The sequence below is a fragment of the Canis lupus genome, chromosome 6 (genome assembly GCF_011100685.1).
Source record: "Canis lupus familiaris isolate Mischka breed German Shepherd chromosome 6, alternate assembly UU_Cfam_GSD_1.0, whole genome shotgun sequence".
NCBI classification, from domain to species: Eukaryota; Metazoa; Chordata; class Mammalia; order Carnivora; family Canidae; genus Canis; species Canis lupus.
Window position 1 is genome coordinate 40,439,769 of NC_049227.1, and position 16,068 is coordinate 40,455,836.

The 16,068-nt window shown below is 69.1% G+C and overlaps 1 protein-coding gene across 5 annotated transcripts; it reads right to left on the reverse strand.

The window, feature by feature from the left end:
- Window positions 1-861: 861 nt before the first annotated feature.
- PIGQ (phosphatidylinositol glycan anchor biosynthesis class Q) lies at window positions 862-13,395 on the reverse strand. Of its 5 annotated transcripts, none has more exons than XM_038540933.1 (12): window positions 13,371-13,395; window positions 10,241-10,391; window positions 9,393-10,091; window positions 8,003-8,134; window positions 7,787-7,907; window positions 6,108-6,234; window positions 5,633-5,786; window positions 5,390-5,501; window positions 4,679-4,759; window positions 4,031-4,145; window positions 2,421-2,482; window positions 1,742-1,894 (listed from the first exon to the last, which is right to left on the reverse strand). In XM_038540933.1, the coding sequence occupies exons 3-12, from the start codon at window positions 10,079-10,081 to the stop codon at window positions 1,742-1,744; spliced, it is 1,746 nt and encodes a 581-aa protein (XP_038396861.1). In that variant the 5' UTR covers window positions 10,082-10,091; window positions 10,241-10,391; window positions 13,371-13,395. The 5 variants fall into 5 exon arrangements, with proteins under 5 accessions (XP_038396862.1, XP_038396861.1, XP_038396858.1 ...); XM_038540930.1 differs by lacking the exon at window positions 13,371-13,395 and adding an exon at window positions 12,084-12,223; XM_038540932.1 differs by lacking the exon at window positions 13,371-13,395 and adding an exon at window positions 11,442-11,575.
- Between the last annotated feature and the right edge of the window lie 2,673 nt (window positions 13,396-16,068).

A 16,068-nucleotide genomic window follows, 5' to 3' on the forward strand; every position in this document is an offset into this window, starting at 1 on the left:
CCGGCCCTCTCTGAGTGCCCGTCTTGTCGTGTGCGTGAGTCACCCTCTTCCCACAGCCCTGAGAACCTGAGCGGGACGTGGCTGCACCAGCTGAACGGGACACGGCCACTTGTCTCGGCTCTGCCCGGGGCGGAGGAAGAGGCGGAGGGAGACCTGGGCTGGGCATGAGTGGCCCACCCACGAAGGCCGGTGGGTGTGCTGGCGCCGGCCTCAGGAGTTGGGGAGGCCGCCCTCATCGGGCTCTGGGGGCCTCGGGCAGCCGTGGGCTCACCTGGGGGCTCTGGTCCTTGGCTGGGCTCCTGCCCTGCTCCCCACTGACCTCACAGCTCCCCATCCAGCTCTGCTGACCCTTGAGTGGAGGCGCAGGCGGGGAGGCGCTGGCTGACCCCCCTGGATTCCAGCCCTGCCCCACAAGGCCTGGATGCCAGGCACAGAGGGGCCACGGGGGTCCCCAGAGGCTGCAGGCTGGGTCAGCAATCGGGCAGGACTGCTGCCCTGCGTGGAGTCCACAGGTTCTGGGTGAATTCATCAGATCCAGGCCCTCAGCCCTGTCCCCCACACCAGGGGGAGACCCAAACCAGGGAGCACGTGGCCCTGGATGCGGGCACCCATGCCAGGAGACCCTCAAGGGGCCAGACCCACAGGGAGGTCTGCTTCAGAGGACGGAGCGCCGTGCCCCTCAGCTCGGCGTCAAACATGAAACAGGTGTCACAGACACCTTACGACAAACAGTGGGGCTGGCTGCCGGGCCAGCCTAGGAGAAGGGGAACCTCACCCCATCCCCTCCCAAGGTCAGGATGAGGGTGGGGGCCTCCTGAGACCCGCTGTCCACGTGGCGACGACAGGAAGACAGGGACGCACTCCAAACAGGTGGGAGGTTTTATTGTCGCAGCAGAAAAAGGCAGAGCAAGGAGCTGTCCCCGAGACGGGGCTGTGAGCTGCCCCGGGGCTGCCCACCGCGGCCAAGGAGCGCAGGCCACCGCGCAGGCGCTTCCGACTCCAACGTGACAGGACACGTGGGCCGCCAGCAGCAGGTGGGCCTCCCCCCGGGATGCCGGGTTCGCCCCCAGTCAGATTCCACGCCGGCTGCTGCCTCGGGGAAGCCCGTGAGGGACAAAGACGGGCCAGGGGGCCGGTCCCCACAGGGGTGCGGATGCTCAGTGGCAGCCAGCCAGTTCCAGGCAGCCCGGGTGGCCGGGGTCCCACGGGGTCCCAAGGGCCCAGGGCAGCGATCCCTGCGGCGGCATGAAGCCAACCCCGTGTGACCCCGGCTGAGGGCCCTGCTCTGCTGGGGCTGCAGGGTTGGGACAGGGACACAGAGTGTAACCCCCAAACAAGGAGACATGGGGGTCGGCCTCCAGAGCCGCTGAGTGCGTCCCGGGAGGGTCCCCCAGCTGTGACAGGGAGGCCCCGCCGCTGACCCGGGCAGTCCGGTGTGACAGGTGTGACAGGTAGGACGGGTGTGACGGGTGTGATGGGTGTGACGGGAGGGGTGCTCTGCGGCCCGGCTCCAGGGCAGCCACAGCAGGTCCCAGCAGGTCCCTAGGCATACCCTCCTGGCCGCCCCGGCCTCCCACTCCGCGCCTCTGCACCCCAGAGCCGGGCAACAGGCGGAGGCCACGATGAGCGGGGGCAGAGGGGGCGAGCCTCAGGAGCCCGTCCTGCCCCTGCTCGGTGGTCGGTGGCCGGCAGGGCAGGGGCTGACTGGGCCGTGGGGCAGAGCCGGCCAGGCCGGGGTCCCTCAGTCCTGCTTGTCCCCTCTCTGCCTCCAGGGGTAGATGAGCTCTCCGAAGAACAGCTTGCGGCACAGAGAGCCCCAGGAGTGCCTGGGGTGGCAGCCACAGCTGGGCAGGCGGTAGGTGTGCACCACGCGGCCGTAGGGCAGGGGGTTGATCTGTAAGCACGAGGGCAGCCATCAGCCGGGACATGGCCTGCAATCCCTGGGGCTCAGGCCCCCCAGTCCTGGCGGCCCCCCGGCTGCCAGCTGTGGGCAGCTCCAGCTCTGTCCCCCCAGGGGCACCCAGGGGCAGGTGAGCAGCCCAGCGGGGAGCCCTCAGGTCGAGATCAGCACACTCTCCTCCGGGCGGGCGGCAGGGAAGTGAGCCGGGCCAGGCTGCGGGGCGCGGAGCCCGCTGTGCTGCAGGACGGACCTCCCAGAACACGGGCCTGGGAACATACTGCACCCCTGAGGAAACCGCACGGGCCCCCCGGCCTCAGCGGCCGGCCTGTCCCAGAGATGCCGCCCTCGGGTCGACCCCACCAGCACTCAGCGAGTTGCCCGGCAAGGCACCCAGAGGGACAGCTTCAGAGAGAAGAGCCCAAGAGGGAAGGCCTGCGTGTCCGGGGAGGGCCAGGAGCCCGGGGTGGGCAGGTGAGGATCTGCCTGCAGGCAGTGGGGTGACAGGTGCACGATGCCTCACCTGCATCAAGAGGCGGAGGGGCCCGCCGGCCTCGTGCTCCAGGACCCGGAACTTCACACCAGCTGCAAGCAGAGGGAGGTGCCTGTGAGGCCCCCCGGGGCCGCAGACGGCCTGCAAGGGCCCCAGCCCGCGCGCCAGCCGAGGCGGGCCCCCTCCTCTGCGAGCGGCACTCGGAAGGTTCACTGCCCCCTGCCCCCCATCCGTCTGCCTCTGTGCTGGCTGCCTGGCCTGCATCAAAGCCTCTGCACAGCTTCACTGAAGGAGCTGCAGGTCCAGGAGGCAGGGAAGTCAGCTGGGCATCGGGGGCGCAGGCTGTGCTGCTTCCCACACGGGACGTGGGTTTTCCCACGGGGTGCACAGGATGGGGTGTGACTGCCCTGCTGGCAACTAAATGTCTTCCAAATGCTGCGTGCGTGGCCAACTCGGGAACCCACCCCGCCCCTGACCTATAGTTTGGGCTCCCAAGCCGGGGAATTTCCAAGGCAGAAAGTTCTTGAAAAGAGAAGTGGGAGCTAATTATCAATTGATGAAGAGGCCTCAAGGCAAAGTCAGTGAAAAAGAAAGAAAACGCAGCATCTGTGGACTTTACTGTGAAGTTAACACAGCTCTGCTCTGTGAGCTGTGGGCTGGGGAGGGGGAGATGCTGTGGGGGGGAGACGCTGTGGCGGGGGGAAGTGGTGGGCTGGGGAGGGGGAGATGCTGTGGGGGGGAAGCGGTGGGCTGAGGAGGGGGAGATGCTGCAGGGGGGATGTAGTGGGCTGGGGAGGGGGAGATGTGGGGGGATGCTGCGGGGGGCGGGGAGACACTGGGCCCTGGGCTCCTCACCCGCCCGGCCCCGGCATTTGGACGAGTGGACAGAGGCGGGGGCCCCTGGCGTGGGGCCTGCAGGAGCGAGGGCATCCAGTAGGCAGACGAGGAGCAAAGCCCAGGGATGCGCAGGTTCCCTCTGGCTTTCAAGGCCCTGGAGGAGGGGCCTGCCACCCACTGGGGGGGCTGTACCCAGAGTGCCCCACGTTCCCCACGTGCTCACAAGCCCTAGGTGGGGACAGGCCTACCCACAGGGCCGTGAGCAGCAGGTCACCCAGGCCTGCCGCGGGGATGGCTGCTCCCAGGGGCGCTTGGCCAACCCAGTGGCTGGTGCCAGCTGCAGACAGGGACGGCGGGGGCAGCCAGGATGCTGGGGGCTGTCCCAGTGGGCAGGGGGCTGTGGGGAGGGGCCGGGAGCAGTTCCTGCCACCCAGACCTGGGCAGCACAGCATCTTTGTCGCTGGCCTGTCCCCTCCAGGGCTGAGGGGCACCGCGGGCACCACGGTTCCACACAAGCACACGGGGCCACTTCTCTGAGCCACGGCCGGCACCCCCTGCCCTACTGCACACAGGCCTCGGGGCAAATGTCCACTCTTGTGCCGAAGAGGGTGGGAAAGACATAGGGCTACGTGCAGCCTCTGCACCTGAGGGCCGGGGCGTCCTCTCCCCCCAGCTCACTGCAGGCAGCTGGCGCCATGGACACCCAGGGGTCCCTGCCCTCCCGCCACCCGGTGCCCCACACGCCACAGCTCCCAGGCAAAAGGGGCCCCAGGGCAGCTGGATCCTCTGCAGCACACACCTACCCGCAAGCCTGTAGGGCCGGCATAGCCGGAGGCTGAGCGAGTACAGCGGCAGGGAGTTGACGAGGTCCATGAGCAGATGGATCAGGCCCTGCACGGCGACCACCAGGAGCCGGAGCTGCAGCGACACACGGTGCTCAGAGTCACCCCGCACGGCCCATGGGGTCCCGGGCCACGATGGGGAGTGAGCGGAGGCTCCAGACCCCTGGAGCGGGGGCTCCTCCAGACCCCTCCAGACCCCACCCCCTGGGGAGGACGTGGATCCCATCCTGAGGGGGGCACAGCTGCCACCCTGCCCCCGAGGCCCGGCTGTGGGGAGGCAAGGGGCAGGGAAACAGGCCACTGGCTCCCCAGCCGGGCCCAGCAGGGTGCCAGTCACCCAGGGCCGTCCTTTGTGCACCCAGCTGCATGCCCCAGAGCAGTGAGTGGCATCCCCCAGGCCAGGACCCTAGCCCTGCCCACTGCAGGGCCCAGCACACGGCACCCAGAGTCGGGATAGCCACACCCTCCACGGGGTAGGGGCAGATGGGCTGCCCAGGGCTGCCTGGCTGCAAGTAGTGATCACCCCAAGCACTGCGGGCCAGGCCCGTTGGCCAGGTTGCCCCGTGCCACACTTGGTCAGCGCCCCCGGGCCGTGCGCTCTCAGCTCACCAGGGTGAACACCAGGTAGTACAGGGCGGTGGTGGGCAGTAGGAAGACCAGGATGGTGAAGAGCAAAGTCCCGATGAACAGCTACAGGGACAAAGGACACTGGGGCATCAGCAAGAGCCCCACGCCGGGGACAGCCCCGCGGCATGAGACACACCTCCACTGCCCATCCCCACCCATCCCTCCCTGTCACCGAGCACAGATGGGTGCCTCCAACAGGGACCCCGGGCTTCCCGAGACAGCTCTGGGAGCCACACTGACACGTGGGGACACAGAAGCCGCTGCACCGAGTGGGCACATACAGCAGGGGCGGGAGGGCTGTGAGCTCAGGCGGGAGAAGTTGCCCTGCAGGCTGCACATGGATCTGAGCACGCTGTGGGGAAAGCCAGAGCCAGGTCCTGTGCGCAGGTCACCCACATGCCCTGCTGTCCAGGAGCTCTGGGAGAGGGTCCACCTCCCTCCTGGGGCACCGTCCTGCATGGTCTGAGGGCTCCACGTGCCCCTTGCCGCCTCCCCACGGTCCCCGGGGACCATGCTGACCCGCCGGCAGGTGAGCTACACAGGAGTGTGGCCACCCCGTCACGGTGCTGGGCAACCACACAGACCAGGCTCACATAGAGGGACCACGTGGATGGGAGCTCGGAGGCGATCACCTGTGGGTCCCACTGGCCCCCGGGACTGGGGTGCCCCCTTCCCTGCAGTCCTGCCCAGTACCTGGTCCAGGTCATAGGAGCAGGAGTCCACCCGCTGGCGCAGAACGTTCCACTTCTTTCCCCGGAACAGACGCCACAGTGAGGACAGGCCACAGATCTTCAGGCAGTACAGCCTGCAGGGCATGGGCACCATGGCCAGGCCGCTGTGCCACCCTGGCGGCCACCAGGCCCTAGGAGTGTCCACGCACCCAGGGCTTGGAAGGCGGCCCGGGGCCAGCTGGCAAGGATAGGGGCGCATACCCACCTGGCACCGTAGACGTAGAAGCAGTAGATGTGGAAGGTGAGAAGAGCAATGATGTCAGACAGGATGGACAGGGCGACCGTGAGGCCCAGGCAGGCTGAGAGGCCCACGTGCCACAGGATGCGCTCGATGAAGGGGGACATGAGGTGGATGTAGCCTGGTGGGAAGGGGGTTCGCCCTGAGGGGGGCCACAGGGAGGTCCTGGCCCTCCCCAATTCCTCACTGAAGGGGCGCCTGAGGCTTCTGGAAACTGCGAGCAACAGAATTCACTGCTGGCTGTCGCCTGGCCGAGCATCTGGCCCGGCAGAGCAGGGCTACACACGCACGCGCATGGGGCGCCAAGGGGGCAGTAAGCAGGCACCAAGGGGACGGGGCCCAGCCTGGCCTCAGCTTTCCGGCTCAGCCAGGGCTCCGTGACCCGGGGGCACAGGCTCCAGGACTCATGGGGCTCAGTGGGGCCGGTGCAGCGGGCACTCACTGATCCACAGGTGCAGGTGGTACAAGAAGAAGCGGCCCAGCACCTGGTCCAGTGCCCGGTTCATCTTCAGCCCAGCAGGAGCACCCATCAGCCACTGCAGCAGATGCTGGAGCTCCTCGGCCACATGCTGTAGACACACAGGGGGCAGGGGTCCAACCCACTGGGCGGGGAAAGGGCAGTCTGGGTGCCCCCTCCAGGTGGCTCCTAGCGCAAGGGGCACACAGGTTCCCTGCGTGTCTGGCCAAGGAGTCCCTCTTCACGGCCTACAAGGCTGACAGTCTGGCCCTTGGGCTGCAGGGGCCCTGATGGGCACCCAGCTGGCCTCCGCCTCACTCCTCTGGCCCCATATGCCCACATGTAGGGCAGACCCCAGCCAGCCAGGAACCTCGGGGGAGCTGATGGGCCTACCCAGCCCCCTCTGCTGAGGATCCCGCCCTCCACGTGCCAGGGTACCCCAGAGGCCTGTGTCTGCGCGTGTGACCTCAGGTGACCCTGAGGGTGTCCAGCCCAGCAGGGGCCTGGGGGGCCGGTGGGAAGGCCACGGGTTCCCTAGAGGTCAGGAATGTCCGGTGAGGCCCAGTGATGGCACCAGGACTCTCACCAGCAAGCAGGGAAGCTGAGCGGCGTCCTGGCTGCCCAGGGAGGAAAGCCTGTGTCCACGCCCTGAGCATGGCCCCGGGACCCTCCGCCCCGTCAGCAGTGTGGAGGCCATGGCCAAGGCAGCCCTGCCTCACGATCAGAGGCTGTCGCTCCCCCCACTGCCTACCGTGCGGGCCTGGGAAGCCTCGGCCGATCAGGAGCAGTGAGAAAAAGAATAGAGCATTCTTTATAAATAGAGCTTATCTAATATTTAAAGGATAAGAGCTGGGCGACAGGAAGTGGCTTTCATTTTTCAATTAAATATTTATATTCCTGTGCAGTTCTGCAGAGGGGATGTCGAAGAGGGAGCTGGCCAAAACCAGAATGTGGGTGAGTGAGGTGCCATGGCACAGCCCCTGTCCTGACCGCCGGGCACCCCTTCCCCTCCTCTCGATGGAGCCTCCCGAGAGGCCCCGGGGGCTCCTGTCCACGCGCAGGCCCAGGCACACGTGAAGGCCGCCCAGCCGGAGCCAGGAGGCCACTGGCAGAGGCCTAGGGGAGCCCAAGGGGCCAGAGGGACTGCCCCACACAGGACGACCAGCTCCCAGCGGGGCCTCTGGCTCTGGGGAAGGCATGGACAGCGGGGGAGGCCATAGCGGGGGAGCACGGAGCCGCGTGGGAGGGGCCGGAGCACCACAGGCGTGAGGCCCGGGCTGACGGCACGCACGCGGCCCTGGACACTTGGAAGGTCTCTGCGGCGCCTACTACGCAGGTGGCCTGAAGGGCCAGGAGCCAGGGACACGGGGCTCCCGGTCAGAGCCCCAACCACAAGGTGGACCCGGACATGAGCGCCTTCGGGAAAGGGAAGTAGAGGCCAGGAGCTACGACGTGCCCCGGGGGCAGGTCGGCTGCAGTCTGCAGCCCTGGGGACTCTGCGACATAGTGGCTCCTAGGGGACCTGTCTGGGGTCACAGACGGGGCTGCTCTACTGCTCAACAGAAGGAAAGGGCAGGGCTGCTCGGCTGCCCCCGGAGAGGGCCCCCCTGCCCGTCCCAGGGACACAGATGCTCCAGGACCACCAGGCTCCCTGACCAACTCACGTCAGCCACAGGGACGAGGGCCTTGGCCAGCTGCCCGATGCAGTCCTTCCCATGAAGCCAGGACAGCAGCGCGAGGCCAAGGGTCACATCGAGAAGCACGGAGACCAGCACGTTGGCCTTCCTGCAAGGGGATCCAATGGGCGGGGGCGGTCAGTGGGGGTGGGCTTGGTGCCCGGAGGGGTGCCGCCGCGAGGGAGACCCAGGCAGGCCCTGCACCTCATGAGCTGGGCGGGGTTCTCGGCCTTCTGGGTACTGAAGATGAGCGTGAGCTGCTCTAGCCGGTGTCTGAGCTGCTCGCACACGGAGAGCTTGCTGCAGATGAAGGACAGAGGCCACAGCTGGAACAGCCTGCAGGGAGAGGTGGATGCTCAGGCCCTGCCAGCTTCCGCTGCCTGCTCCAGCTGGCGGCGACACCCTCCCCAGGCTCACCTTAGGCCGGGAGGCCCCGACCTCAGCTGGACAGGGACACCCCAGGGGGGCACGCGCAGGCAGCCCGGCGGGGTCCCGGGGCACCCAGGGCTGCTAATGGGGAGCCCAACATCCACACAGAGCAGGGACTCGTGCATCTCGCCACCCGGCGCCTTGCCCTGGTGAACGTCAAGGGTGTCCAGGCCCCCCGGGCTGCCCAGCGACACCAACCTCTCACAAGGCAAAGCAAGCGCTGAGAGGAAGCTGCAGGGCGGGTGAGCGCAGAGCCACCAGCTGGCCACGCGGGGACCCTCAGCACTGGAGAGGCACCTCCCCAGGCTCCCCCAGGCGCAGACGGTCCCTGGGGCCGCCCCGCAGGCGAGGGGGCTTCTCCCCTGTCCAGTGACTGTCGGTGCGCTCCGACCACGGCCCAGCCCGATGGGCTGAGCACGACTTGGGGCACACGAGCAGTTGCTGACCTTCCTCAAGCCCTCGGGGAGGCGATAAAAGCTAAGGACCATGTCTCCCCGTGCGGCACCTTGGGCGACATACTTCCCTGTCATTCATTCCCGGGAACTGTGAGGGTCCAAACCCCCCCTTTCCGTCAGATGCCCTGCGGCTCTCGGCCCGAGGCGTGTCCGCACGGCTGCCAGGGCTCTCTGCCAACCTGGCCGGAGCGCCGTGCAGCCCTGGGCGAGCAGGGAGGCCAGCCCCGCCCAACAGCTGCAGGCCTCCAGTCACCCAGCCAGGACACCCGGTGCCACCCCAATCCCTCGGCCAGGCCTGCAGCCCGGGCGTCCAGGTGACCGTGCAGAAGCGCCACGGCGGGGGACCACCACCCTGCCCCATGTCCTTCAGTGAGTGGACACTGCCCCCAGGGCTAGGGAGGTCGGTGGAACCCAATGCCTTCAGGAGAACAACTCACCCGCACCGGGCCCTCGATGGCAACAGCCTGCCGTCCAGGCTGAGCCATGGGAAGCGCACCCTGAACCACCACCCAGTGGGTCCCACGGAACCACCGAGGCTGCCGAGGGAGCCCGCTCTGCCCAGGGAGCATGACGGCAGGCGGCAACCACCGCCAGGCGCCCTGAGCTGCCGGGGGAGGGGGCAGCGGGGGCCTCCAGGCCTCGGACGCCGAGGGGCGGGCCTCGGGCACAGGGCCCTGACCTCCTCCCGCCCCGGCCCCAGGGGCACCTACCGGCAGGCACTGGCGGCCGACACAAGGGACAGCAGGCAGGCCAGCAGCGCGCAGACGGGCCCCGAGGCCCGCTTCGCCAGCTCTGCGAGGATGCTGGCCTCCACGCCCTCCGACTGCCAGTGGCTCAGCCGCACAGGGCCATCGTCAAAGCGGTCACTCCGGAAGAGCGCCTCGCTGCGAGCCACCGTGTCGAAGACGACAGCCAAGCCCTCAGCACCGGCCGTGCCATCGCCCGCCTGGCGGTCAGGCAGGGCCGCGGCCGGGTGCAGCTGGGACAGCAGCACCTTGCGCTGGTCGTAGAAGACGAGCATGACCTGGTCCTCATCCGGGGCGGCAGGGCCAGGGGGCCCCTGGTGGCAGGTGGCCTTGCAGCTCCAGAGCTTGCCGCCCCTCTCCCGGGAGAGCTGGAGCCAGGGCTCGTGGGAGAAGATGGCACCCAGGCCCTCCAGGAAGTGGCCCAGGCCCTCCTCAGCGTCCTGGTGGCGGTGGCACCACGTGCCCAGCACGGCCAGCCCCACCCGGCTGGCCTGATGCACCTGCGCCAGGAGTTCCTTCACCTGCACGGGGATGAAGGGAAAGTGCACCACAGCCAGGACCACAGCGCTGCTCTGCTCCGGGACCCACCGTCCAACCAGCAGGCCGCTGTCGGCCGACATGCAGCACGTGGGGAAGAAGGCCTTGAGCACCATGCCGGGCACGCTGGAAGAGAGGGCACAGGCTCAGTGCAGGCCCCGGCCCGCAGGCCACAGGGCCCGTGGGGGGGCGCCCGGGCCTTGGGCATGGTCCCGGAGGTTTGAGTGACAAGCGAGGCCCCACAGGGCAGGGGCACGACCCCCCGCACCACTCACAAGGGTGTGCAGGGCTGACCACGGCAGCTTCGGCTTTGTTTTCAAGGAAACTGAGGAGAGTTTCCTTCACGCAGCACACGGGAAAATGTACACTCGTTAACAATAAAAGTCACTCGCGTTGAATCTAATGAACCTTGATTTACTGACTAACCTGCAGAGAATAAACATGAAAATTTAAATGCGTTCCTGCTGGTGGCTGCGGGCCCTGGCACAGGGGCCGCACTCCAAGCCCACCTCGTCCCGGGAGCCCCCAGAGGAGCCTCGGGGCGTTCGTGGCACCGTGGCCGCTATGCCTAGCCTCTGGCCCGTGGCTGCGCCCACCCACAGTTTCGAGGCCGTCCCCAGGGGGGGGCTATCTTCTCCTGCTGCAGCTGAGCTAGCCAGCGGTCTCAACACAGGGACCTGGAGGACGGCCAGCTCCCCACGGCCTGGTCTCAGGATGAGAGGCACGTGCCCTCCCGGCCCCTCACGCCTCTCCCGGGGCCTCTGGGCGGCAAGACTGGCCCCAAGTGCCTCGACCCAAGTGCCTCGAGTCTTGACACCGAGCCTCGCCCAGGGCTGAGCTCACGGGGATGTGGGCTTCTCAGCAAGCACTGCCTTCCCCCTGCGGAGCCCTGAGGGCTTCACCTTGGAGCTCGCTCTTTCTCAGATGCTGAGGGTCCCCACAAAGCACAGAGCAGCCACCCTGGGGTGAGACCCCCCGAGCTGGAGCCCACACCCAGAAGAGGGACGCAGGCCTGGACGGAGCACGGGCCACGGGGGACCTACATGTTGGGAGAGCAGGACGTCTTTCCGGAGAGGCCTTATGGGGGCACAAACGCCCAGGGCCTTCGAGGTCTGGTGGGCTGCTTTCCTTCCCTGCGGGGAGCCCGGGCAGGCGGGAAGGCAGAGGCCTCTCCCAGCAACCCACCCCCCCTGCGGCCCCCGCTGAGCGGCCCACACAACCCTCCTCACCCTGCCAGGGCCGGCGCATCCCCCATCCCAGGGCCACGCTTCCTGCTCCTCCTGACAATGCCAGGCTGAGACGGGCCTGGCGGTCGGGCTTGCTGGCCATCACAGGGCGGGCATCACCGCCAGGGCCTCTCGTGGAGACACAGGGGCGGCCCCCCCACAGCCGATCACACCCCCTGGGGACTCCTCTGCAGGAAGTAGGGAAAACCACCCCCCGCTACTGTCGGAGAAGAAAAACAATTGGCCTGACAGTGAACAGATGCTCTGGGGGAAGCCGCATCTGTCGGAGCGACGGGGTTTTTACTCCGGGAGAATTCGGGGAGTTGCACGCGCGCGGTTTGTACGTTTTCTTTGTGCGTGTTGTGTTTCATCTACAAAGTTTGCCTAAAAACAGAAAAAGAAAGAGCAGCAGCAGCCCCAGCAGCAGCAGCCCCTTCTATCTGGGGAGGAAGCGCAGAGGGCAGAAGCGGATGCTCTCATCTGTGGGGGGCGGGGGGCGACCGAGGGGGCACCTGCGCACCCGCGCTTGGTCGCCCGCCCTAGGAGCCCGGGGCCCCGCTCGGATCAGACGGCGGGCGGGCGGGGGCGGGGCCAGCACGGGGCGGGGCCAGGCGAGCGCGGGGCCTGAGGGGCGGGGCGAGCGCGGGGGCGGGGCCGCCGCCCTTGGGGTGACGCCGAATCCCCGTGCGGCGACCAGCCCTTCCTCCCCGAAGCTACCATTCTGTTTTGGGTTTTTCTGTTCTGTTTGTTCTGAAGTCACCGGCCCGGCGCCCCCGAGGCCGGGGGGAGGCTGGGGGACCCCGCAGAGCCCCCACCCTACGGGGGACCGGACTCGGGGCCCCGCCCGCCGCCTCGCCTGCGCCCTGGCGGGGGGCGCCCCGCGGATGCTCACCGGCTGCTCCCCGGGGCCGCGCGCTCGGCTGCGGGGTCGAGATGGGCTGGCGGACGGCGTCGGGCGGCCCGGGCGGACGGCACTCGGCGCCCCCAGCCCCGCCGCGGGACACGAGCCCCATTTCCGCCTGCTCCCCGCGTTGCCGCGCGACGGTCCGGCCCCCAAAGGCGCCCGGGCTGCCCGCCGACCCCGCCCGAGCGTTCCGGGCCCAGAACGTTCCTGTGCCCAGAGTCGGCGGCGAGGCGTCCCCATCCCCGTCCCCGTCCCCGTCCCCGTCCCCGTCCTGCCTTCCCACTGTCTCCATCCCCATCCCCCGTCCTTGTTCCCCCGCCGTCCTCGTCCCCCACCCCGTCCCCCATCCCCCACTGCCCTTGTCCTGTCCCATCTCCCACCATCCCCGTCTTCCTCTGTCCCTGTCCCTCCACCATCCTCAGCCTCCCCATGCCCCATGGTCCTCGTCCCCCCCCCCAGTCTCCATCCCCCCCCAGAATCCTCGTCCCCACACCATCCCCCCACGGGCCTCGCCCCCGCCAGTCCACCTGCAGCGTCACCTACCCCCACCCCCCACCCCCCAGTCCCCACCTTCTCACAGCCGCCAAACCTCCCCCACCCCATGTGGTCACCTGAGGGACCCAGTGGACCTGCTTGAGGGCCACCATCCTCCCAGGATGAAAGGACCCCCAGCCCTGGGTGGGGTTCCAGGAGGAGCCGCCTCCCCAGCTCCCAACTGGCCCCCTCCAACCCCGGGCTATGCAAAGGGGTACATCTGGGTTCCCCCGGGGCCTTGGGCTGGGACGTCAGAGGTGTCCCCAGCCCCTCCGCACAGGGCAAGTGTATCCCCAACACCAGTAGCAACAAGTCACGTTTACTGAGTACGTGTGTCCTCACGTGGACCTCGTCACCCTGCACCCCCAGGGCTGCTGCATGTGATGGGGACCCCATTGGGTCCCACACCTGGGACTGCACCAGGCCCTGTCCCCTCCACGGAGCCCCTCACTGGGACTCGGGGACCGGCTGCACCCCGCACACAGCGTCCCGCTCTTGCATCCCCCCCTCCCTGTTTGGCCACTGGTCTCAGTAACAGGAGTCCTTCCTCCTGGGAAGCTCTCCTGGCGTGACCGCCGCCTGGAACCTTCCGGCACGCCCCACCGTGAGCTTGGAGCCATTTGCTCCTGGTTTGCAGAGGAGAAAATACAGGTTCAGCCTGGGGGAGAGCCTCACACGGGAGAAGCAGACAGGGCGGGACCCCCCCTGGTGCCCCGGGGCTGTCCGCCTTCGTTCCCTTACCTCAGTGAGGCCCAGAGAAGCTGCAAGAGGCTTGGGGCATGGGGGCCTCTGCAGATGGGGACAGGGAAGGTGGCACCCCTGCCCCACCCCGCCCTGCCCGCCCACCGCGCCCGCCCTGCCTGCTCCAGCCTGATTAGGAGCTGGGCTGGGGCCCCCGCCCGGCAGCGCCCCCCCCCCCCACCGCCCCCGCCCAGCCCCGGAGCTCAGGCCTGCCGCCCCGAACCCACAGAGCCGGAGCTGAGCGGACGGACGCAGGGCCGTGAGGCCGGGTCCGCTTCGGAGGTTGGGCCCCTGGACCACCTCCACAGGAGGCAGCCGGGCCTGGCGCCACCCCACAATGCCCACAGCAGGCTGCCCCGCCCACGCAAGGCTCAGGCCAGCTGGGACCGGTACTCGTACAGCTTGATGGAGCTGTCCCCAGCATCGGCCACCATGAGCTGGCCCTGAGGGGCGCAGGCCACCCCCAGGGGCCGCCTCAGGCCCTCGGACACCAGGCAGACGGGCGTTCCGGCCCGAGGAAACAGCGTCATGCAGCGCCGGTGTTCGTCGGCCACGATCACGCTGCCCTCGGCGTCAGTGGACAGGCCCGCCGGGGTGCCGAAAGCGTGCCCGGTCAGCGCCCCGAGGGAGCCCAGGGGCTGGCAGGCGCTGCCGAACAGCCACACATCCCCAGGCTCCCCACTCACGGCCAGGCCTCCATCGGGCCCGGGGCCCACCCAGCAGGCGCTGTCCACAGCCCGCAGGCCCACGTCGCGCGGCTCCAGGGCAGGGCCCAGCGCAAGGCAGTGTACGGCCCCGGGCACGTAGTCTGTTACCAGGAGGCGGCTGGCCACACCCACAGCCAGCCCCCGCGGGGCTCGGAAGGCGCCCACGGTGACCCAGCGGCCCTGGGGGGTGCGGGCAGTGTGCCGAAGCGTGCGGACAGCCCCGTGGACGAGGTCGCTGACCACCACGAGCCCAGCAGCTGTCACGGCCACATCCTCGGGCACGAAGGCCCCGGGCCCCGACAAGCGGCAGGACACGCAGCAGACGTGTCGACCCTCGAGGTCCAGCATGTGGACGCAGGGCGCAGCCCCCGCCGTCAGGAAGAGCAGGCCGTCCGGGGAGCAGTGCAGGCCCCGGGGTCCCCCCCGCCCCCGCGGGCACCGGGATCCACCCAAGCAGCCGGGGCCGCCAAGGGCCAGCAGGGTCTCCGGGTGGGTCCAGCGCGAAGGGCAGACCCTGGGGGGCAGCCTGCCAGCTGGTCGGGGGGCCCGGGGGCCTGGAGGCCAGGGGACACACGGCCGGGTGGCAACAGATCCCAGTCCCAGGTCCCCTGGGCGAGGTCCTGTGGCCCGACCCGGCGTGTGGCTGCAAGAGAAATTATGGGCACTTTGGGGGGAGCGCTGGCCCCCTCGTTCCCCTGGCCCCCCCTGGCCCCCTCCCACCCCGCGGTGCTGCTGTCCTCTGGCTTCACCAGGAGGCCTCGGGCATGGGGGGGCAGGGAGGGCCTGACTGCAGGCCCAGCCTGCAAGCCCAGCAAGCAGCGGGGGGCTAGGCCCCATTTCCCAGGCGCAGTCCTGGGAACGTTCCCGGGACACACGGGACGTGCAGAGCTGGCTGTGGGTCCCACTGTGAGGCCTGCGTGGGCTCGGGCCTTGGGAGGTCCCGAGGTGAGGGGTCCGGGGCGGGGCTGGGGGGCCGGTGACACATGGGCGGCCTTTCTCAGGCTCACCTGCCCAGGGAGCCCTTCCTTCCTCCAGGCAAGGAAATGAGCCTTCCTGGGGGGCAGCCCCAGGCTCCGCCCTTTGCAAGCTCCAGCCCCTGAGGGGTTGCATGGGGGGGGTCCTAGGCCCCCTGCCCCCCCCCCCACTCAGAGGCAGGGGGCCGGGGTCTCCTACCTGGGGCTGGCTTCTGCGCTCCAGCAGCCGCAGCCTCTGTTGTTAGAAACCAGAGCCTGGGGGGAGGGGCTGGGACCCGGTGGGAGGGGCGGGTGGCCGGGGACCCTCAGCTGCCCTCCCCAGGGCTGCCCCAGCGCCGCTGCGTTCCCGCCTGGGGCCTTTGCACTGGCCTCTGGGATGTGATTCCCACGGCTCCCGCGAGGCCACACACCCTCCCAGACCCCAAAGCCCACCCCCTGTGAAGTAACTCCAGCGCTGGTGGCCGGGGTCACCGGGCCTGACCCCGCAGCTGTGCAACTGGGCCTGGTAGGGGCGCTGCAGAGGCGAGAAGCAGGTCCCTGGGACTCCACCCCCACCTCCAGCACCCCAGTCAGCTGCTGCCCAGCCCCCGCTCGCCCCACCCCAGGGACTTGGCCTGTCACTGCCCTGCGGCGGGGAGCCGCCCGGTGCGATTAATGGGGCGGCCGTGGGTCCTGCTCCGACTGGCCTGGCCCGGCTGCTCCAGCGCGGGGAGCCGCGTGCAGGCAGGAGCCGCCCTCCCCGGGGCCACTCCTGGTGGGCACAGAGGTCTGGCCAGCTCCCGGCGACAGACGCGATTAGCAGCAGCACCCCTCCCCGTGTGCCCTCGCCTGCGGCACGGCCGCGCGGGGAGGGACGCAGTGAGCTGTGAAGGCCGCCGATGCCTATCGTGGCCGCGGGGGCTGGCGGGGGGCCAGCGAAGGGCACGCTGGGCCCCATCGCAGCAGAAGGAGCCGCCACCGTGGGGTCACAGGGGGCCGCCCTGGGGTCCCCGTCCACCCCCAGTTCCCCGACCCACA